The 24,642-nt window shown below is 36.2% G+C and overlaps 2 protein-coding genes across 5 annotated transcripts in view; both read right to left on the minus strand.

The window, feature by feature from the left end:
- UBXN7 (UBX domain protein 7) overlaps positions 1–10,371 on the minus strand; it is a 34,148-nt gene extending 23,777 nt beyond the window's left edge. For 2 of the 4 annotated variants that reach the window (XM_039360090.1, XM_039360087.1), the window contains exons 1-4: positions 10,245–10,371; positions 6,093–6,240; positions 5,069–5,136; positions 1,960–2,025 (exon numbers count right to left, since the gene is read on the minus strand). In XM_039360090.1, the coding sequence (XP_039216024.1) occupies positions 1,960–2,025; positions 5,069–5,136; positions 6,093–6,240; positions 10,245–10,317 (355 nt within the window). In that variant the 5' untranslated portion in view covers positions 10,318–10,371. Of the gene's footprint in view, positions 1–1,959; positions 2,026–5,068; positions 5,137–6,092; positions 6,241–9,977; positions 10,148–10,244 lie in introns of those variants that run through there. The other 2 variants (XM_039360088.1, XM_039360089.1) reach the window with 2 other exon arrangements.
- Positions 10,372–11,476: 1,105 nt separating this feature from the next.
- On the minus strand, positions 11,477–23,540 carry RNF168 (ring finger protein 168). The gene is made up of 7 exons (XM_039360099.1): positions 23,412–23,540; positions 18,140–18,487; positions 17,525–17,601; positions 17,123–17,299; positions 15,717–15,826; positions 13,738–13,825; positions 11,477–13,601 (listed from the first exon to the last, which is right to left on the minus strand). Exons 2-7 carry the CDS (start codon positions 18,438–18,440, stop codon positions 12,585–12,587), a joined length of 1,770 nt encoding a protein of 589 aa, XP_039216033.1. The 5' UTR covers positions 18,441–18,487; positions 23,412–23,540; the 3' UTR covers positions 11,477–12,584.
- Between the last annotated feature and the right edge of the window lie 1,102 nt (positions 23,541–24,642).

The following is a 24,642-nucleotide window of genomic DNA, read 5'->3' on the forward strand; positions in this document are numbered from 1 at the left end:
TTACATAGTTATCTTCTTTTGCTGTTACACAAATTCCCAAGTACTTGACTTTTTTAACTATTTGAAGATTTGTTTTTTTGTTAGTTAATTTTTTTGTTTTTCTGTTAAATTCTTTGTTAGCACTTTGGTCTTTCTCTGTTTATTGTCAACCCTGCCACTTCTCCAAATTTTTCTATTTTCTCCAGAGGTTTAGTGCTTGTTTCCAATGGATCTTCCAGTATAAAAACCAGATCATCTGCAAATGCTTGTAATTTATATTTTTCATCTTTTATCTCCAGTCCTTTAATTTCTATATCTTGTCTAATGTTTCTATTCAGTACTTCCAATGTTAGAATAAATAGTAATGTCTTGTGCCCTTTTTAATATTGAAGTTTTCTGTAAAATCTCCATTTACAATTATTTTGGCAGTTTGTTTACAATAAATTGTTTTGATTACATTTATAAAGTTTTTTCCAAAGGCCATTTCTGCAAATTGCTGAAACATAAATTGCCAGTTTATGTTGTCAAACGCTTTCTGTGCATCAAGGAATATTAAAGCCGATCTGGGTGAGACTACTTTTCTTATCTCTCTACAAGTGGATACCAGTTCTGTGAAACAGCATTCCAACAGCATTCAAAAACAAAACCACTAGCTCCAGAGAGGGGGGGGGGTTCCTTACCCCTCCCTCCTGAACTATAAACGGCGGTTTACGCTTTGGGGAAATTAAAACTGACTTATAGCAATATTGTGAAGCTGACTGAGGCATAAAAGAAGGATAACTTGGAAAACTTTGGGTTTTATAGATCCTTTTTGTTTGTTTCTTATTTGGAAACCATCGGGTTTTTAACTTCTTAAACCAGTGGTTCTCAACCTTTCTAATGCCGCGACCCCATAATACAGTTCCCCATGTTGTGGTGACCCTCAACCACTTATACATCACCGAGTGCCAGGGGCGTGGCCAAAGAAAAGGGGGGGGAAAATGGTAGACAGCCTTGTTTGGCGACCCCCGTGAAATGGTTGTTCGACCCCAAATGGGGTCCCGACCCACAGGTTGAGAACCACTGTCTTAAACTTTTTCAAAGTATGGTGGGAATGGACATCTAATGACATCTAGTGGCAAAACTGAGAACTATATGCAGTTTGCTCTGATTGGAATAAAACTTGGCTGTATGCCCAGACATTGCTTATATTTTAAACATCTTGATGTCCTTGGTATCTGAAGTCCTGAATATTGTGGCTGGGGAAGAAAGACTCTTTTTGGATTGCCCTGTCCTACAGGATGGATTACAATTATAAATAAAAACTGTGTTTGAAGTCATTGGACTTCCCTGAATTACAAATACAGCTTGACTTGGAAACTTTACAAGCTGTTTTGAAAGAGTGAACAACAAGAAATCCCTCTGAACAGAATACTTTGGATTACAAATTTCGGTATATTTTTTTCCCTTTTCTCTTTTTGTTTTTGCCCTTCTGTTTTTTTTTAACTACTTACTATTTTTATTCTTTACCTCTCCTATTTGTTAGGAGCTTATTGGATTATAAATTTTGACTTACTTGGTGGATTAAATCCTAGTCATAATAAAAACTAAGATAACGAGAAAGAGCTCAATATCCGGTGATTTCATCCAGTTTTCTGACTGAAATATCAAATTAGCTTGCCACTGCTGCCTTTTTTACTTGCCTGTCTAGCTTTTAATTCCTGAAATCAAATGGTACATAACTGATTTTTTTCTGACTGCACCTACACTTTCTTATACTGACAAAGAGATTATTGTTACTTCAAAAATTATAACTTCCTTGGAAAACAATATCTTGCACATATGGAAATATACAGTATTTACTGTGTGAATATAGCAATGGCTTTTTATTCTCCTTACTGAAATTGTTTGAAGTTCCAAGGGGCCTATACTGTTACCCTTGGACATAAACCATAAAAGAAACAAAAAGTTATATGAATATAATTATCCACAGATACCTACTAGTTTCTGTCTGGAAATCCCGAAAGCCATCAAATATTGAACGAGCTGGTCTGCGTCTTTTTGGTGCTTAATAGGAACAGAATTTAATAAAGATTAATAATAAAATCTTATTATACAACCACATTGTGGATTTGTGGTACATACCTATAGTGAAGGATGTATACAAATTCCAGGACAGCACTAATTAGTTTCATACATGAATTCATTAGTTCTTATGTTTCCAGTGCCTGTATATCTATCTTGATGTATACTTGAATATAAAATATTTACAGCATTTTATGTACACATTATGTACACAAAATAAGTTAAATTTGCTCTCCCCAAGTTTAAAATCAGAAAGGCTGGAGCAGCAATACTCATCAGCATAATACAATATAATGGTGAACCATTTATTTGTAGGCAATCAGGAGTTAGCTATGAACAGGAAGGTACTCAAGTTTCTTTATAATATCAACTAATCAGACTGGTGAAAACAATGGGTTAATGAAGAGCCTCAAGTGAATCTTTACATGTGTTTAATATTTATGTTTAATGTGGTTCAAAATGAGGAAAGTGCAAAAGGCGTATTGTAGCACAAAAAAAAACAAAAACTTCACTTATGAAATCACTTAGGGCAGTAACTGATTAGAAAAGGGTAGTACAAAGAAAATATCTAAATAGTAGCTACTATAAAAATGGCAATCTCTGGAATGATAAGGAAGAAAATAATCAATTAATATACTACTGCTTTTACAGAAATCCATAGTGAGATCACACCACACTTCACAGACAAAAGTGGATATAAAACAGACATTTTGGCCAATCAGCAAAAGAACTGTATTCTTAACCACCGTAGTCTCTTACAGACTAGTTTTTGCAGTCATTTTTTAGATTCAAGTCTGATGGATAAACAATATGTGTAGCAATACGACTCCCATCATTCTCACCAGTATTAATGTAAGTTGCAGAAAGGCAACTTGTGAAGATAGGTATAGTGCATTCAGAAAGTATTCAGTCCCCCTTGGGATAGGTACAGTATATGGAGTATACAGTATACAACAGTATGGAGAAAAAAGTCATAATGGAGACTGATACATTTAGATGCTGATGGCCTGATGTTTGAATAGAAGATTTGGTTAGCTGGAGTTGGCTTCTGAATTCAGCCAAAATAATGTCTGAAGCCGATTCCACATTGGAGCTGCTGCATTAAGCTGCTGCACTAAGCTGTATGTTTTGTCATTCCATAATCATTTGACAGATCTTCTGGATTTGAAGCAACATGATGCATGGATGACTGCATCCAAAAGTTAAGTCTGTCCTGCACAGTGAAGCAGTATGCAGTTTGTTGTGAAATTACTGCTCCTAGAGAAAATAAAGGATGTGGCTATACTTGGAATTTCAAAATCATCCCCAGGATAGAACAGCAGCTACAATAATGTTCTTATAGCTTATAAACTATGACTGGGGAGCCAGAGGTGGAAATTCTGCCAATTCTTCAACCTTGGGGGTCCAGAAGATAAAATATGGACTGCTGTACGGCTGCACATGGATTGTGACAAAGTGAAAATATTATGCCATATCAAGAATTCCAGAACTGGAGGAGGCTAGAGAAGCTTTATAAAAGGCCTTGGGTTCATTGCTGACCAGCCTGGAGTATTATGGGGCCTGGTAATGGAGAGGCTGTTACAAGAGTCATCACTGTGCCAACTAAAACACAAATAACTCCTATGGAGTGAGCTATGGATTCTGAAGAAAGCTATCTATAGCTGGGAGACAAGACTGGCAGTAGAAAGGCTCCTAGCTGTTATGCAAGAACAGGTCTAGGACAGCTCTGCTGCTGTGAGAATGTGCTCATTGTGGGAAGCCCTACAGGCTGGAATCAATGTTGGAAAGATGAGAGGTAGTTTTAACTGGGGACTGAAGAAAGATTGCTTGCAATAGCAACACTAGACTGCTGGCCTGTGGGCTTGGTTAGTATGTTGGTTGTTGCAGATGTTACTGAAAGTTAATGATTAGACACTGGGTGACTTTATTTTTAGCTCAACTGTAATGGCTTCAAAGATGGGAAAATCAGTTGGGCTGTTATAGGACATAGGAAGTTATCATTAGCAACGATATCTTCTGATAGAGTAATTGCGAATCCAGGCACCATGGAGACTGTACATTGGCAAAATCCCTATTTTGTCTCTATGGCCAACTAACAAACAGGCATGAGGCTCATCATGTGGCAATTAAGTGACTGCATGAAGATTCTGTTACGTCCTAATTGTTTGCTACAGAAGACAGGGCTCCTAAAACAAATAAACAAAACCTGTATATGTAGTTAACCAAGGTGATGATGGAGGAAATATGTATAAGCGACAATCAATGGTGAGCATGAGTGAATGAGGCATAATGTATTTGTGATACAAGAAGAATGTATAATCATTCTATCCAACTTGCTATTACCATGCACTCCTGAAAAGAATAACCCAAAGATATGTAGCTCTTTCTTACTCACTGTGATGGAAACATGCTAGCACAGAAAAAAACTTTTTATCTCCATGTTTTATGTACTAACAGAGTACAGCATATGTCATAGATTATACATATCAGGAAATACATGTTTAAAACAGATACAATTATAAAATCCATTCTATTATGACATGCTGTTTTGTGCCTGACTGCATGAACGTATAACCTACAGCTTTGTCGGGTCATAATCTCCCCTTATGAACTGAATCCTGTAGCATGATCAGAAATAATTTAAAAAAATAAGTCCAAGACTCACTTATGATAATAAACATGAAGACTCCCAGGTTTTCCAGGCTGAGTTACCATATTTTGAGGACGTATACATTATCATTTACAAATCCAGAGAATACGTAACTAAACAGAGATATATATCTTTTTAAACAGAATGTTATTCGGAATTACTACTGTAGTGATATTAATACTCCTCTACTTCACTTTCTTATTTACAAAATAAAAATAGTAAATAATGAACTAATAAAAAAGTCAAACTATTTTAGTAAGTATTAAGGAAAGTTGCCTGTTATGCATATTTTTCAGTACTATAAGATCTCATCATTTCCATTGTAAGGACAATGAAGAATTTTTGTTCACTCTTTGAAGATCAACAGAAACTTACCACCAAATAAGGGTTCGGGTTCTACCAGAATTTCTTGTTTTTGAGGAATAGGTGCCCTCACTTCATCTCTACGAAGACAAAAAACAAATAATAGCTTGAAAATGTCAGTATTACTTGGGCAAGAGGAAAATCTGTTCTTCATACCTATATTGAAACTATGCAATGGTGATCAAACTATTACTAAGAACAAAAAATAATGCATGGAAATTGCCCTTGTGATTACACAAAAGGAAAAAGTACTCAAATGTCTGGACCTAGTCTTTACCATTTTATGTCAGGAACAAATCAAAATTCCTGACACATTTGCACACTTTCATTTTAATAAATCTGAAAAACCCCTAAGGAAAAACCAACTTTTCCTATAAGACTCTGTAAAACTGAAGCTTTAGCACTTTCTCCAAAACTTTCTCATGAGAGGGAAACATTGGAGTTCAGCCAGTAACTCTATCACAGGCATGTCAAACTTGCGACATCGTCGTGACTTTTTCCCCATTGCCGGCACTGGGGTGGGCGCAGTTTCATTGTGACGCATCTGGCCCGTGGGCTGGCAGTTTGACATGCCTGCTCTATCATATGACTGGATTAAGAAATGGTCATTTTAGAAGGGGACATAATACTGCTTCCTTCAAGGCATCACTCCTGTCTGCAGTAAAGTATCATCTACCTCAGATTCATGCACACATATCCTACCCAGCCACATAAATCAGTCAGGTGGAGAATGGCAGAATTTATGCTGCAGATTTATTTTCTTCCTTAGTTTCTGGAAATTCAAAAGAATCCAGATAAATTAGAAAGGTGTTGCCTAGATCATTATGCTAGAATAATTATATTGTTCTCTGTTAATTTTGATAATTGGTAGTAACAAAGGAGCTGTGCTTTAAATGTTTTGATGATTAAATAGATACCCAAAGCAACAATAGAAGCATCTGCATAAGAAAAACTAAGAACTTAAAAGCAAAAATATCTGAAATATACATACAAATTTCAAAGATAATTTAATTATCCTCTTTACAACACTACGTACTCTGTATGTGGTCGCAGGTTTGATACACTTGCAGAACTAGTGCTGGGTTCTTCAGCAATGCCTCCACCATCAAGGAACATAGTGACAGCCATTTCCAGATTATTGTTGCATGCTTCAAGCATATGTTTGCCTGCACTTTCACTGGCACCTATGACACAATGAAAACCATATTAAGTTTCAACAAAAGCTTTAAAAGAAAGAGAAAAATGTATTAATTCAATAAAGTAAATATAATGTATTTTTACAGTAGATTAATTTTTTATATTTTAAAAAAATCAACACAATCCAGTCATGTAAATACTTTATTATATTTTGTTGTCTTTGTATCAATCATGATTCCTAATGATTTATAGAGAGGTCCTACAATTTTCTTGGCAATAATACTGAGGTGGTTTGCCTATCTTTTTCTGGGAAGTTTTTCAACTAGGGCTGAGACAGTGACTCACCTAAGATGTCTTATTAGTTTCTGTGTCTGAGGCCACTCTAGAACATGGGCCTTCTCAATCATATTATCTTTCCTTTTCTGCATGAAGAAGTGTCTGTTTGTGTGTATAAATTTTACCAATAATATAAACCATTTCAATATAATTTCCTTTGTCAGATTCTAGTATATATCTCCTCTCAGACATCTTTTGTTAATTACAACTCAATGGAGTATTCCTATGAAATTTAATGCAAGGAGAACAATCTAATCCTTTCATCCTGGAAGCAATTCCACACTCCCAACATGACTGCAGGAGTAATTACAGACCTTTTACTGAAATCTGTAGACTCATGGAAGACTATGGAGCATATGCATGTGTCATATTATCTGAACTCTGAAGCATCCAGAAACACACAAGAAGTTTGAGTAGTTTCCATCTGCTTCAAAGATTGACAGCTTTGAAGCACCATGGCATATTCTTAAAGAATGGAAAAAAGAGGACTCAGTATAATTAACCATAGTAATAACTATAGACAATAGTTTGGGGGGGGGGGAAGTATTAAAGCAGTTAAAACTACCAAAAAGAAGGCTAAACTATATGGTACTCTTCAGCTGGTGAACTACACCTCTCATAATCACTTGCCATGAACCATGCTGACTTTACTGATGGGAACTGTAGTCTAAAACATCGGGAAAACTTCATGTTGTTCTTCCTGACAGTCAGTAACATGGTATGGATAAACATTTGGCTTTCTTTCTTTCTCAATAAAATATCAATAGAACAATTAGAAATTATTGGAAGAGAAGATTCTGTACAAGTAGTCCTTGACTTACAATAGTTCATTTAGTGACCATTCAAAGTTACAACGGCACTGAAATGGGGCAAACTCACTTAAACGTCTCACTTAACAACAGAAACTTGGGCTCAATTGTGATCATGTCGAGGACTACCTATATATAGTTCTAAATGGTCAAATAGTAGCCTGAACAAATTGGTATCCACAATAAAAATTTATTTATATTTCTAGAAGATAAGGACCTCTACATCTATATTAAATTGTATCTGAGATATTAAGTATTTAACTTAATATTTCCTTTTCCACAAACTACTGCAGTTAAACTTAGTGCAGTACATTTTTTTCAGAAATAACAGGATAATAGTGATACATAGAAACAGACTACCTCAAACTTAACTATAGTCCTTGGGATTACAGACACCACCTGAAATAGATGTAACAGAGTCTTTGTGTTGATTTTGAAAATTCATGCATGATAAACGTCCATTACATTTTACTACATTAATCTAAGATTAGACTGCATAATGAAGTGTTGAACTCTTCTTTCCCAGAGGGCTTCAAACAGGGGCGACAGGTAAACAGTAATTAACCAAATAATTGAATTGAATTTCTGGACTGGGTACATACTACAAAACATACTATTCCTTTACTTTTAGCAAATGAGAACTACTCAATCACTTGCTACTTCTAATTGAATCTGGATTTTCCCATTTGTTGGAAGCCAGATGGGAAGTTTACAAATTGTGATCACATGACCCCTGGACAATGCAACTGTCATAAATACATGCCAGTTGCCAAGGGCTCAAATTTTGATCACATGACCATGAAGCTACTGCAACAGTCTTAAGTTTGAAAACTGGTCATAAATCACTTTTTTCAGTTCCCTGAACTTCAAATGGTCTCTAAACGAATGGTTGTAAGTCAAGGTCTACCTATAGTGTATTGAAGAAATATGCATTTACAAGATATTTGAAATGATTTGGCAGAATACAGTATGAACTTTTTAAAAATCTTGGTAATAATGAAATCCATAGGAGTTGAAGTTCAAATTGTTATATCAAAAACTTTCAAAAAGATAAATTCAGCCAGTGAAAGAAGCTAAGATAATACATTTTTGAATGGATTGTTCAATATTATCATGGCTGTCTAAAAAGTTTCATATCCCTTTTCAAAGGAATATCAGTTCTCTGAGGTATAGCTGCTTCATTTTAAGGATTCAAGAGCACAGTCCAATTAAAAAGATTTGTATGTTTGATTTAATATTGTGCAATAGACTGTAAAACAAAACAATGCCATGTCTCATTTAGTTGCTCTACATTTAGCTTCTGCCTCTTATATGAGGGGAAATAAGATCTGAGAAAGAACTGAATTGAATGCAACAGAAGTAAAATAAAAGTTTCGAAAACAAAACATTTTTTCTGGGAATACATTTTACAGTACCAATAAAACTGTCCATATACAGGTAGTTGACTTACAACAGTTCAAAGTTACACAGCACTGAAAAAAGTGAGTTATGACAGTTTTTCACACTTACAACAATTGCACATCATGTGATCAAAAGTCAGAGGCTTGGCAGCTGACTAATATTTATGACGGTTGCAGTGTCCTGAAGTCATGTGATCAACTTTTACAACCTTCTGATAAGCAAACTTAATGGAAAATCCAGATTCACTTAACTGTGTTACTAACTTAACTGCAGTCACTCAGTTACCAATTGTGGCAAGATAGGTTGTAAAATGGGGAAAAATTCATTTTACAAATAACTCAAGGCAGCAGACACACACAATACTCTTTCTTCCTCCTATTTTCCCCAGGTCAACACCAACTACTAGTTCACCAGCATTTCACCAAATAATATTTTCTATTATGGGACTGTATCTAGAAATTCTGAATACTCTCCAATCCTAAACCAAGCTCATTTCTGAAATCTCCTGACTGAAGCATTTAAACATCACTTACAATCAAGAATTCAATCAAGAAAATATGTTTCTGGCAAGTATCATGCTGCATTTTTAATAATGAATAGGCTTTAAGAAATATTATGTATCTTAGGCATTTGCCCATGAAGGGCTTGTAATCCTTACTGGATGAAGCCTCTTTTTTCAGAGGCACCACCTTTTGATTAAAAAGCAAACAAGGAAGGATAATCAGTCATATTCTGCTTTTAATTCTAGAATGGATTAGACATTTGGTTACTGTTCCAAACAGAATACTAGATATTATGGATCTTCCTTCATCCCTCAAGACAGCTGTTTCTCCCCACTCCAACCGTTGTCTTCTAAGTATACTCATGCTTTGGGATCTTCATATATAGAAACGCAAAAATACCTCGGGAGTACTTTACTTTTACAATACTAACGCCCATGGTTAGAACGTTCACACCAGTCCTTTAAAATGGAATTTGGCTCGACTTATTACCTCTGCTGATAACTATTTTTTCCGACTTCAAATTTATATTACAGACAAAGTAAGTCGGATAACGATCCTTTTTCGTCTCACGCAATTTGGGACTGAAGTAGGTTGGTATTTCGAGGGACGGAACTACAAGCTTATTTACCCGTCTCTCATAAATACAGTAACCAAACCACAAATCTAGTTCTTCCTGGAAAATGTCACACTGCGGTCCCTGAAACGAATGAGAGCACATCTTATTTTTCTTCTCACCTCCACAAAAGAATTTCCCAATAATTCCGTCTAAGCATTACCTCCGCGAACTTCTTTTTCGGTTCGCTCCGTTATATTTCTTTTTTGGTGCCACCTTAGCTTCTTCTCCCCCATCCCTGCATCGGCCTACCAGGGCCCCTTCCCCTTTATCTCCCGCAAACTCCCTTGAAGAGACTGTTTCCGAGCCCGCGCCACCTGCCCCTTCCCCCATTTAGCTGCACCGGACTGAAGCCACTTAAATCTATTCCATGTTTTCGCACGCCTCACCCGTGATGGCGGTAAATTGCTGAATTAACCCTTTCAACACTGAGGCGGCAGCAGAGCCCCCGGGCGCCGCCATCTTGCCGCCTCGATCACCGAACAACACTCACCACCTGCTCGTCCTACTGCGCAGGCGCAGCTTTACCGCGCCCCAATTCTCTTGCGCGCTTTCAATTTTAATATGTAGCGTAATGAAGAGCATGACGTAAAGAAGGAAAAGTCCTTCTCGAAATGGTATCGGAGATCTCAATTGCTGTCCTCTAGTGGTCGGAGGATTTTTCTAGCGCTTGACTTCTTTCAAGCCAGTTCTCAAAAATTTTGCGAAGTTCTTCCCTTTATACCAAAGGGAATTCTGCTTTATATTATGGGGCAGTCGCTAAAAATGTAATAACCCTAAACCTAAGTTGGCGTCTGGGTCCTCCCAACTGCGTCATCCGGTTTGATGGCGAGCACAAATACGAGAACTTACTCAAGCGAAGCTACATGGAATTCTACTAATGTGGAAAACAGAACTTTAAAAAGGGAGAATATCATCAGGGCTGCCTATCCTGAGCAACACAGGAAAACGATAACTGTATTTGAAACAAATGGACCAAGAACTGCTACAAAAGCAGGAGGAAATAAGAACTTCTACTGTTAGTTTAAAAGTTTCTGGCCAATGAATGAGCTGCCTGAGAGCATTTAACTCCTCCAATCTATGGGAGAGAACCAAAGCACTTAACCACTTCAGATTAAATACTTGACATATACTCCATCGATTACATCTTCTAGACTGTTTAAGATTCATGTATTTTGACTTATAAATTTCCATACTGTAAAAATCTCTGGAAGCTCCTTTTGCCTTGTAAAATGATCGTCTCCACATCCTGAAATTATCATTGGCAGTACATTTTGATAACAACTGTGACTTCACGTTTTTCAAAAATATCAGTTCCTTCTGAGTAAAAATGTGATTTCATGCTGAGAGCATTATAGATAAATTTAGACTCTGGCTTTTATCATAACTATATGCATTCTAAAAATTAAAAGTACACAGGCACAAGCCATGATCTACGCAAGTGTTTCAAATACAGTTTGTTTTAAAAAGATGATTCAGAAATTTCAGACAAATTGACCATTTGCTTGAAAATCAACCCAAGCACCTAAGAACAATCCATTTTTTTCTTCAGAATGCAATAATGGCAATAGAGAACAATTTAAAAAATGAAAACCCAAAAGGATAGATAATACTACATGTAATATTTGAAAAATAATACTTTATTTACTTATTGTACTGTCACTTTTACGTAAATCCTTTAGATTATATATCATTTTCTGAATGATTTGTTGAATCCAGCTACAACAAAAATTACTATTTTTATAAAGCTGAACAAAAAACAAATGGGATGGAGATCTCTAAAGGAAGGCACAATTGATTGCAACAGTAAACATCAGTACTTCAGCCTGCATCATTTTTTGCTATTACCAAGTGTTTTGAATGCTGAGATATCAAAGTTTTCAAGAACATGGAAAGCAATTAAAAAAAAACATATATAGGCTGTAATCATCAAATCCTAAATTCCTCCCTTATCAGAATGGGAACACTGTTGGATATTTATTAGAACTATGTTTAGGAGATAATTATGAGTTACAACATCTTAAATAATTGTAATGAAATAGTAATTACGTAAGTTTAATGACATTATATATAAACTATGCATTAGAAATTACTTATAAATGAAAAATGTGATTTACCTATTGACTGTCTTAGGTGCCTCTTATAAGATACTTTTACAATTATCAAATTTAAAATTCCAAAATGAATCCACTGAAAATTGATTTGATTTTCTGGTGAACTCTGTAAGCCACATTACTAGCAAAGCAAAAATAACAATTCCAGCAAACAGAAAAATGAGAGTGTATCTTAGGCTATGCCTGTCTTAAAGATGGCATTTACCACTGCCTTGTAAGTTCAAAGAGAAGTTCACAGACAACAACACAGGCATGGTTATGACAACTCAGCAAGTATTATCGTTCAGTTCAACTTGAAATAATTTTTATTTTTTATTTACTTATTTTAGGGAAAGGCAATCAGGAGAAAAATGGTGGCTGTTCTGATCACATACTGTTAATAGTGAGAAACAATATTATGTGATGGTTTTAAAATTTTTCTTTTAACATTGAAATTGATACCATCTATGTATTAAAGAACAGACACAAGAATTCAAAGGAAAAGGCACAGAACAGGTGTTACTGTTTCTGAAATAAATAACACATTAATTCTGGGAACAGCCAATACCAGAAGAGATAAATATTTGCAGGTTTTCCAAAATTTTCTATTAATCTATAATGGTTTTGGTGAATGTTTCAATTTGTTGCAGATTTCTTGAACATCTGGATAATCGTCCTTTGTTTGATTGGCAGCAATTCTACATCCTTTAAATCAGAGTTGAGGACACAATTCTGAACATTCCCATTTTTTACAGATGTTTTTGTCTGGTGTTTGCTAGAGAGCCTCTCATTCTCACTGTGTGGTTTCGGTTGATTTATTTCTGTCTTGCTGTTTGAAGCCTTTAAGCGACTGCAGTGTTTCCTAACAGCTGGGGATTTTCCAACTGTCTTAGATGTTGTAGGGCGCAAATGATACTCATCAGGAGAGCCTTTTTTGCGATTTAGTGTTTTCTCTTCTCTGTCCATTTCCTTCTGAATTTTCAAAGCCAGACACCTATCTTCTTCTTCCTGTTTATATCGTTTATAAAGCTGCTCCTCTAAATATATTTGCTTTTGCATATCATTCATCTCTTTCTCTTCAGTTTGTACAAAAGTTCTTCTTCTTTTGTCGTTCAAAGATGAATCCACTGTCCATTCAGTAAGAGATTGAGATTTTCTCTTTGGAATCTCTTTAATGATCAATGAGCAACTCTGGTTTTTATTTTCAATTGAATAGTTTCCCATCATCTTTGTTTCCTCACAGGTTGTATCTTTGCTGTCCTGTTGGTTGCTAGATGTCAAAGAAATAAGGATTTCTTCAGTGCTGTCATTTGTCTGAAGTTTCAGCAAGCATGTACTTTCTGTAAATTTTTTATTTCCAAAGTCATTGTTATTGCTACTACTCATTGAGAAAAAATCAGTCTCATGATCTTCTCTATTGGTAATATGTTCCTCTATTGGTTCATTTAAGTGACTCATGGAAAAAGATGACAATTCAGGGACATGACCGTTGAACTGAGATGTAGTACATATATTTAAATGGGAACCCGTTGATTCTAAAGGGGAATCTTTAATCATTTTTCCTTCTCCAGTTGTCTCTGAAGATAGTATGGTTATATCATTTCTTATTTCTTCATCTTCCAACGTAAAGCGAGTTTCAGCTCTAATGCATTCCTGGAAAAAAACAAAGGTCAAAATATCCATCATGCACTTTGTGTATTGTATTGTATTATTGTATTCTATTGTATTGTATAGTTATAGTTTAGTTATAGTATTAGTATTATATAGAAATGCTAATACATATGCCTACCTCAGAAAGAGAATCAATGTTTTCTTCTTTTAATTTTCCAAATAGCAACTTTGGAGAAAAGAAACCACAAGACTTTGGAGATAAATACCTTTAAAACAGCACAAAAGAAAAAGATAAAGGAAGCTTTTATAGCTTGTAAAGAATACTATATATTACCTTTAAATATAACTTACTTAATTTCTCAGAAGAGTGGATATAATAAAATATAACCCTAAGACTCTACTTCTTTTCATTGGGCTAGTGCTGAATTTCTGTACATACATTTTGGAACTGTGACTTGTTCCTACTCTCCTCTCCAAAACATTATTCAGATACAATTTAGACTTATCTTTATTTTATTTTATTTCTATAATTGTTCAAACATGATTTTTGTTTTTTTTATTGTTAGCTAAGGATCATTCTTGAATGGAAGGATAGAAACTAAATAAATATGACAAAAGGAATAAAGATATTTCCAATGTAAGTTGAAGGTGCTAATATCTAAAGCCCTAGAAAGCATATTATGGATTAGAGTAGGGCTACATCTCTTAAGTAAATAAGAACTTGTTGTCCTAAGGTTACTTTAAACATTCTGCTTCTCATCCTTCAGTAGCCCTAATTCAGACCTTATCAAGCAAAGCATATAGTTGCAATGTTTATAAACAGGTTCTAGCACAATACTGTTTCACAGGGTATAAAAGCTCAACTTTAATTATTATTTGTTTAATTTATATCTTGTTTTTCTCCTATGGCAGCTAAGAAAAAAAAGGAACAAACTCCGATAAAAACATCTGAAATCAATTATCTAATTCAGATAGAGCTGCCAAAGAGGAAATGCTCGACCCTTTCTTATTAGAAGATAGTGATGGCTTAGTACAAGTTGTTAAGAAGCACATTTCACTAGCATGTGAACAATGATACACTTCTAAGTGTTTTAGATCAGGGGTCCTCAACCTATGGGCTGTGGCTCACTACCGGGCCGTAGCTCTTGGCTAGCGGGCGACAGAAATGGCTGGCCAGTGCATGCACGCATGCGGGTGCACTCCCCCACTCGCACTAGCACCATTTGTGCATGTGCGTGGACGCAAACAGGCCGCTAGCTCCAGGCTTGTGTGTGCGGCCCGTTTGCACATGCAAATTTGGAAACTGTTCTTCTTCCCTCCAGGCCGCGAGGCCGGAAAGGCTGGAGACCTCTGTTTTAAATGTTATGGCATTTATTTATTTCTAGAGATATATATGGCTGCCCATCTCAAAATGTTAGCAACTCTGGGTAGCTAACAACTAATATCAATAAAATGGCTAATTTAATAGTGAAACACAATTTGATTTAGTGATTAAGGCATAGAACTGGAAATGGGGAGGCCTATTAATTCTGTCTTAGGCTAAGAACCCAGGTGGATAACTTTGGGCCAGTCACTCTCTATCAGGCCTAGAAAGATTGCAATGGCAAACCTCCAGAAATGTGGCCAAGAAAATTGCATGGATTTGAATCAACAATGCACAACAAAAAAAGTAGTACTGGGTAGATGTGTGATATAAATACCTTTAGTTCACACTCAATTCCTGAATTGCCTTCAAATATCATATTCATTATCATAAGTAATGTAAAAATGATGAAATATAATAGGTATCAGTGACTGCAGTCCTAAACTATGATTTAACGTTATGCAAACAAGCTTGTCAGCAATTCTTTCCTATTCTCTTCCAGAGAATGTAAACTATAATAATTGAATAGTCCTTTGCTTTATGAACACGATTAGCCTAGTAAATTAGGTTCTATATCCCAAATTAAGTTTTATTTGAATTTAATTATACAGATATCCAGAACGCCTATGGAAATTCTCAGTCATCCAGGTCATGGGTGTCCCAAAGGTGCTTTTTCAAAAGGCAAACAAAGTTCAGTTTCAGTTATGACAAATTTCTCTATTTATACTATGCAAATCTGCATACCTGTATATCGTACTGATCTATCTTTGACTATGTAACCAGATTTTACTTACTTCTTAATGTCTCCAGAATTGCTTGATTTGTTTTTTGATGTTTTGCAGTAATCAGAAGGGGACGGGCCCGGTAGTGGACTGTTTTTAATAGACTCTTCAACAGACCTGTTCTTCAGTCAAAAAAAAAAAAATACAGATAAAAAGCATGCCTACTGCTATTTATTATTATTTTCCTGCCCTTTTAATATTTAATTCAAGGCAGTGAACATACCTGATACTCCTACCAATTTTCCCCACAACAAGCCTGTGAAGTTGGGTAGGCTGAGAAGAGCATTGGCCCAAAGTCAGCAGCTGATTTTAATACGTTAAGCTGATTTATCACAAAAAAATTGTTGCAGTGCTGATGTGCACAATTCATCCTACATTTTTAGAGATTGATACATTGATGCATTAATGCTCAACACAGAAAATTTCTTGTTTGTATCAACAGTGCTTTCCTGTACCAGAATACTATCATAGTGGCATCACCCACCAATTTATGTGATAGATTGTCAATTGGAAATTATATTGGCTTTTATCTAAGTTAATCTAGGTTTAAAGAAGGATGATATTTGTTGTACAGCAGACTATTTATGTGCCTTTGTCTGAATATTCATATTTTTCTTTCATATTTATATTACTTTTGGAATGGGGTATTCTCAACTTGTAATAAATAAACAATTTCTTAATTGGAAACAGCAAGCACAATGAAAAATAAGCATAATCATTTATACCCCAAATAGACATATATTAGTTTGATATATCCAAACTAGATCAACTAGGGTTACATGTTAGTTAAGTAATTAAAATTTTAAGGTACACTCCCCCTCCCCCCACACACACGGTGTACCAAAAGTCAGACTCCATAGGTCAAGACATGATCTAAGGAAGACCTTCCTGTTAGAATTTGCAAACATCAGAGAAAATAGTCATGTGTCAAATGAGTAAGGAAATGTTTAGAAGAAAATTACAAGCAATTCAAACATTCAGTATAATTTTATATAATAAATTATCTATGGGGCCTGATTTTGATACAGCCTGTTCTCAGTAAAGTATTGGATTGGCACCAGGGAGACTCGGGTTCAGATCCTCAGTGGATAAATCTGGACCATTCACTCTTTCTAAGCTCCCAAAATTGCTGCTGTGGGAAAAAAATAGGTGGGAACACTTTACATCTCAATGTACACTCCTACATAAAAGGCAGGATAGAAATCTAATCAATAAATAAATTTGCTACAGATAGTAACAAAGTACATCATTTAACAATCTGGTAGCATTTTTTACATTTATCTTGATTACAGAAGAAAAGTGAAAAAGCCTCTGATTAAGTATATTAAGTACTCTTTCAATGCTTATGTCAAAATGCCATTTAAGACACTAAGAAGATTTAACTAAGACTATTTAGCTGTCATTTTGGTCAAACTTACCAAATTGAAACTCAGTTCTCGTGCCAGCACTTCATCTGATAGTAACTGGACTGCTATCTTTTTTTCCCTTTCTTCTGCTAACCTTTGCTCTTCTTCCTCTTCTGCTAGTAGTCTTTGAATATATTCTTCACTTGCTTTGCTCTCTTCTTGCTCAAGAGCACGGCGTTCTGCTTCCACCTAACCACAAAATGTATCATTATTTTTAACGTTCTTTTATTTTATAGATTGAGAATTTTCATTTTTTATTTCAATACTTCTTAAGAAAGAGCTTTTACAGTTTGGCTTGGCTTAATGCATAAGCATTTAGTACCTACAAACAAGCTCAATCCAGGTCTTACTCAGGATTTTATGATCCCTAGCAAAACTGCCTATTAGTGAGTATCATTCAACTTTCTACTTTACCTTAGTGATCTCAGCTTCATATTCTTGCCTTAATTCTCCAGGCTTACTTAAGCAGTGTATTGGTTGAGGAATATATACTAGTCCAGAAAACAAAGCAGAGATGAAACAAAATATGATTATTATGATCTAATTATTTTAAGGATGCAAATTGCAATTTAATATGAATATATATGAAACCATGCACTTAAATACAATCTTTTCTATCAACCTGGGTTCTTTGCAATTTAGTATACCTAATATATCAAAAAGTAAAAATAAAAATTAAGCCTCACTGGACATTTATCCAGGAAAAACAAAAGATTTGACCTTTAACAATGGTGACTTATATTTGTAATACTGAATTATTACAGTTTAACAAATAATTCAACAAATCTAACAACCTATATTGCACTAGTCTATTTGCCTGTACTCCACAAAGAAAAGTAATCTCTGACCTTAGAAATGTGTCACTCTCTTATCAGTTAAATATATATTTTAGTTAAAAGAGACCACTAAATGAATTGCTAAATATAAAATTTTTCCTTGCTTTTTTTTTCTTTCAAAATTTTACATTAAACTTCTGAACACCAAAGGCAGGTGTATATGTAAACCAAGCTAGGGCAATGCTTTACTTACAATAATTTTCTAGGTCCTGTCCATTAATTCTGCGTTGGCACTCTTCTGGAAAATGTTTCTTAATTTTTTCCCATAACTCCAAGTTAATAAGAGTGTTATTGCGAGAGTTATATCGTGCCCAAGATGAGACACGCCGGCGACAAAAAGGGCAACACAAACTTGCTTTTTCCACAGTAAGTTGGAAACAAGCATTACAAAGAGTATGATGGCATGGTAGTGTGACTGGTTCCACAAAAATATCCATGCATATGTTACAATGGCAGTCAGACAAGGAGAGTGGGGGCTCTGATTCTTTTGGCATGTTCAGTCCAGAAAGGGAAAACGATTCTCTTAATACATCATCAGCATCTACAAAAATACAGCAGCACATTATGTTTCAGATCAATAAAAATTATGTTTGTTAGATCATTTTTCACACGATCTATGAATGTTACCTGATACCTAAACTTTATCACTAAGAGTATGGTACAATACTGTTCTACAGTAAAAACATAAAAACAAATATATGAATTATGAGTAAGGAATGTCCTCAGAGATTACATTATTATTCGGCAGTACTAAAGTAGGCCAATACATTGTTTCCCAATGCAAACATACTTTTTATTCTCCTGAGGTATTTCTGGATAGATATTTAAAACTACAGATGTAAGATATTGCTTCACAATTATGTAACATAGAAATTCAATTTCATCAACTACTTTTTTTTTAGAAAAAGTTACCCTATTATTTCCATATAGCCTATTTAAAAGCAGTTTTCTATTGCAGAGAATACTTGTATCTAAATTGAACTAAAGTCATGTGATGCTAACTGAAAATATTGTTTTCAGAATAGGAACTGTTATTTGGGTGGAGCTAAATTTCTAGACAGAAATTGTGATTCATGACCATAATTCTCATACATTCTATTTGCCTCTAACTTGAAGCTCATGTTGTAGGCTCACAGCTGATTTCCTTCCCAGTTTGGCACTTCCTTAAGAGGTACAAGGGCAGATAAACATGATGGCATGCAGAAGAGCATTTAGACTAAAAACCTCATTGTGGGACGGCAGAAACAAGAGTAGATTTAGTGCTTCATATCCTAATTCCTTCTTTCTTCCCAGAGCAAAAAACTGGGAAAGCTCTCCAGCTGGCCCATCCCCAACTGAAGGCTCACTTCAGAGGCACCATGTTGTGCACCACTGTTACTTGTGCCTCTCTTATCACTGGAACATTAAGCATGGATTGCAACCACCACTACTGACAAGGTCAATATGGGAGGATTTTTTTTAAAATATCCTGGACTCAATATTTATTGCATAGTTTTGAACTGAACTTCAAATTAAGTAAAAAGCCAGGTCAGGTGGAAAGATCGGCCTAAGTTGATCTCAGTTTCAAGTGCACCAACAACTGTTTCCACATACGAGCAAGAGATTTGTAAGCACAGATGGTAAGCTCTATAGATTCCCACAATGGATGAATGGATGCCAAAGTTAATGGACTTGGTTGAGATGGCAAAAATAACTACTTTGATCAAAGACTTTAACTAGTTTTCTTTCCACATAACTTTTTGCTTGAAACTGAAAGACCTGACATTTTATTTTTGGAATTTGTTGATCAGAATTGTTTATAATTATACAAATACTATGTACCATTGAATTTTACAGAAATAGCTATTTTTTTAAAAAATTGTAGCTGTAGTGAAAGTTGGAAGATACTCTTCTTTTCTTTTTTCTTTTTTTATTCCTTGCCCCTTTTTACTTTTTCACTTTTTTCTTATATTTTATCTTTTCTAGAAATTCGTTTTCTTTCTTTTATAGAAATTCAATAAAATATCCTCCTGCCGCTCCCATTACCTCCAGAGCTGTGGAGGTTGTATTAGGGATGCAAAGCACAGAGCTCAATCTCTGAACTACATGCTCTGTCCTGGAAGTGGATGCCATTTGCAGAGTGGTCATTAGTCATTGTGCCATTTTGAAAATGGCACCCACTTCTGGGATGGACCCATGGGCATAGTACCCACTTCTGAGCCCAGAGACACTCATGGCCATAGTAGCCTGTCCTCCTTCCCTCATGCGAGCTCTGGAGATCTTCTAAATATAACAGTGTGATCGATGATGGGTGGGGAGGATGTATGACCTGGTGGCATGGGGAAAAAGCCCAAGGATTAGAATTAGGGTAGTGTAACGGAATCTGCTCATAAGTCAAGGATTACTTGTATATAAAAAAGGTAGTTACCAAATATCATTCAAAAACAGCCCTGTATAGAATATATTTTGGACAATGACATCTATTGTCAATTCTTAGAACTTTCTAGCAAAGATATGTGACATCATTCAAAATTTGTCAGAGCTATTACTAGTTACAGCATGCATCTGTTACTTCCAGGAAGACATCTAAGCTGGTCCTTCAGATGTAATATAACATCATTACAATCAATCTCAGAGAATCTAAGCATAGCCCAAAGCCATTTCAATAATTTCAGACAAGAAATAGGGCTGCAAGATTGGCCCTCTGTAGACACATTCCTAATTTCTCAGTCATCTACCTACCAAGTATGCATACTTGAAAGTAGTATTGCTGTTGCATGTACAATAAAGGTGAATATTTGGCAGCATGCTACATTAGATAGAAACTCATAGATCTGTGCCACAAAATGTTATATATCATATAAGTAATATCCTAGATCACAGGTCGGCAACCTGTGGCTCCGGAGCCGCATGCAGCTCTTTGAGCCTTCCCGTGTGGTTCCCAGCCTCCTCTGCCATTTGCAGAGAGAGACAGAGACAGAGAGAGGCACTTACGCTTCCCTGCTTCTCTCTCTGTCTCTGTCTCTCTCTGTGTGTGTCTGTCTGTGTGTGTGTAAAAGGGAGTGGACTCACGGTGTTCTCCGACAAGCTGAAAAGCTTTGGGGGCATGGCTCCTCCCTTTACTGTGTCTCTGCAGGAAGCAGGAAGGGCAGGAGAGAGCTAGCTAGCCTAGCTATGCTAACTCAGGAATTCTGGGAGTTGAAGTCCAGGAATCATAAAAGAGTCGAGGTTGCCTACCTCTGAACTTGTTGGAGAACAGCTTGAAGCCAGCTTGCCAGGTGAGCAGAAGATTGGAGGGGGGAGAGAGGGGGGGAAGGAGACTGGCAGACCAAGGGCAGAAAGAGACAGAGGGAGGGAGGGAGAGACAGAGAGAGAGAGAGAGAGATCCTTTTGACATCTAAAATGAAGATAGCACTGCATATATCCTTTTTTACCTTTATGATATATATACCTTTATCATAAAGGTAAAAAAGAATATATGCAGTGTTATCTTCATTTTAGATATCAAAAGGGTTTTGCGACTCCCAGTGTTTTGTTTTTGGTGGGAAACGGGTCCAAGTGGCTCTTTGAGTGTTTTGGGTTGCCTACCCCTGTCCTAGATTGACACAACTAGGTCTTAGGTATCAATCAATAAATAAATTCCATCTGCTATTCAAGGATTAGACATATTTCACATGGGAAACAAATGAAGTACCTGATACTGCAGCCTACCCTCTCTGCTGAAATAACTAATAGAAGGGTTTTAAAAGATGTTATACACAAAATGGAAATGTTCTAGCACTTACATTGTGCTTTCTACTGTTCACTTCACAAACATTATCTACATAATCTGTTGCACAGCTTTGTAAAACAGGCCAATATTGCTTCCCCCAATTATAAACTGAGAAGTTTTGTCATACTGACTTCCATGTCTGCCAGTGAGTCCTGGAAATCTAAAATTATTCCTAAGATCAACATCTTCCAACAACATTGTCTCAGAAAAATTCTTGAGCCAATTCTTGTAAAATGTTAAAATTAGTTTTTAGATTAAATCAGTATATGTTCACTTGAAAGCACATAAACTAGCAGTAATTCCAAATGCCTGTTTCTGAATAAGCAGGAAGCAATTGTTAGGAATTCCAATGGCACCAGCTTCATTTCTGCAGTTCTCAACTAAAACAAATTTTCAATGCTTCAATGCTTCTAGGGGTGTGATAGCTCAGCAGTTAAAGACAATGAAGTTGTCAGCTGAAAAGCTGACAGTCCAGGTTTAAGAACCAAGCACCAAGAGAAGCTGCTGTTATTTGGCCCAGCTCCTGCCAACCTAGCAGTTTGAAAGCATGCAAGGAAAGGTACCACTTCAGTGGGAAGGTAACAGCGTCCTCTGTATTGCAGGCTAACTCTGCCCACAGCCTGGAGTTTGATCCTGACTGGCTCAAGGTTGACTCAGCTTTCCATCTTTCCGAGGTTGGTAAAATGAAGACCCAGGATGCTGATGTTGTAAACTGCTCAGAGAGTTCTGTAAAGCTCTATGGGTGGTATATAAGTCTAAGTGCTATTGTTATTCGGAAAACACTGGCTCCCTCAGCTATGAAACAGAGATGAGCACCGGTCCCTAGAGTTGGACACAACTAGAAAGGAGAAACTTTTCCCTTTACCTTTAGACTGGATGTAAGAGCCATTTGTTTACAACAGTGTATGCAGGTACTATGCAGTTGCATATTGTTTAATAGAGTAAATGAGGGAGGAAAACGTCTCTATAAATCAAATAATGCAAAAAAAAATTAGATAAGATACCAATTCCAGACAGAAGTGCAAATACCGGGCAAATAGAATATTGGAATGTTATTATACAAACTACAGATGAACAATCAATTGTAATGACATTGAAGGTCTTTCAACACTGGCATTTGTGAAAGGGGAAGAGTACATAAAATTATGTCAAACACAAATTAGCAGGAAAAAAGGAAATTTATACAGAATACAATTCCATATAATTAAGTTTTTGATTTGTGCTCCACTATCAATTCCATAAAAATAGTCGTTTTAATAAGATATTAATTTATTTAATATTCTATGCCTTGATTTGAAGCCTTCTACCCAAAAAAGTCTCAATAAAATTTGTTTCCTGTAAGACTCTGTGAAACTGAAGCAAAATATACTATCCCCTTATTTGAGGATAGTGAGAAACTACCCAACCACTTCCACGCAGTTCAAATTGTTAGCGATTTCCCCCATTCACTTTGCTTGTTGGAATCCAGTTTCCGTATAATTCCTTCTAAGCATTACCTCCTCGAAATTTTGTCTTTTTTGGTTCGCTCCATTATATTTCTTTTTCGGTGCCAACTTGGCTTGTTCTCCCACATCCGCGCCGCCTTACCGGAGCCCCTTCCCCTTTATTTCCCGCCAAGACACTGTTTCGGAGCTCGCGCCACCTGCCCCTTCCCCCATTTAGCTGCACCGGACTGAAGCCACTTAAACCTATTCCGTATTTTCGCGCGCCTCACCCGTTCAGTACTTCAACCCTGAGGCGGCAGGAGAGTCCCCGGGCGCCGCCATCTTGCCGCTTCTATCATAGCACCTAACAACATTCGCCACCAGCTGGTCCCACTGCGCAAGCGCAGATTTACCACGCCCCAATTCTCTTGCGCGCCTTCAATTTCAACTTCTAGCGCAATGAAGAGCGTGACGTAAAGAAGGAAAAGGCGTGTCGTCCTTCTCGAAATGGTATCGGAGACCTCAATTGCTGTCCTCTAGTGGCCGGAGGATTTATTTTCTAGCGCTTGACTTCTCTCAAGACAACTCAAAAATTTTGCAAAGTTCATCCCTTTGTCTCAAAGGGAATTCCGCCTAATATTATGAGGTAGTCACTACAAATGTAATAACCCTAAACCGAAGAAACCTAAGTTGGCATCTGGGTCCTTCCACCTGCGTCATTCCTTTTGATGGCGAGACGTGAAGAACTCCGCGCAAATACGAGCAAAACTCAAAAAACTCATACGAGAAGCTACATGAAATTCTACTAATGTGGAAAACAGCACTTTAAAAAGGGCTGCCTATCCTGAGCAACACAGGAAAACGATAACTGTATTTGAAACAAATGGACCAAGAACTGCTACAAAAGCAGGAGGAAATAAGAACTTCTACTGTTAGTTTAAAAGTTTCTGGCCAATGAATGAGCTGCCTGAGAGCATTTAACTCCTCCAATCTATGGGAGAGAACCAAAGCACTTAACCACTTCAGATTAAACACTTGACATATACTCCATCGATTACATCTTCTAGACTGTTTAAAATTCATGTATTTTGACTTATAAATTTCCATACTGTAAGAATCTCTGGAAGCTCCTTTTGCCTTGTAAAATAATCGTCTCCACATCCTGAAATTATCATTGGCAGTACATTTTGATAACAATTGTGACTTCACGTTTTTCAAAAATACCAGTTCCTTCTGAGTAAAAATGTGATTTCATGCTGAGAGCATTATAGATAAATTCAGACTCTGCTTTTTGTCCATAACTATATTCATTCTAAGAATTAAAAATACACAGGCACAAGCCATGATCTATGCAAGTGTTTCAAATATGGTTTTAGTTTTAAAATGATGACCCAGAAATTCCAGACAAATTGACCAAAAACCAGAGATATACCCAAATATTAGCTCAAACATCAACCCAAGCACCTAATGACAATCCATTTTTCTAAACATCTAGATAATCCTCCATTGTTTGATTGACAG

This window comes from Crotalus tigris, unplaced genomic scaffold (assembly GCF_016545835.1).
Source record: "Crotalus tigris isolate CLP2741 ecotype Arizona unplaced genomic scaffold, ASM1654583v1 scf7180000019154.1569036, whole genome shotgun sequence".
NCBI lineage: Eukaryota > Metazoa > Chordata > Lepidosauria > Squamata > Viperidae > Crotalus > Crotalus tigris.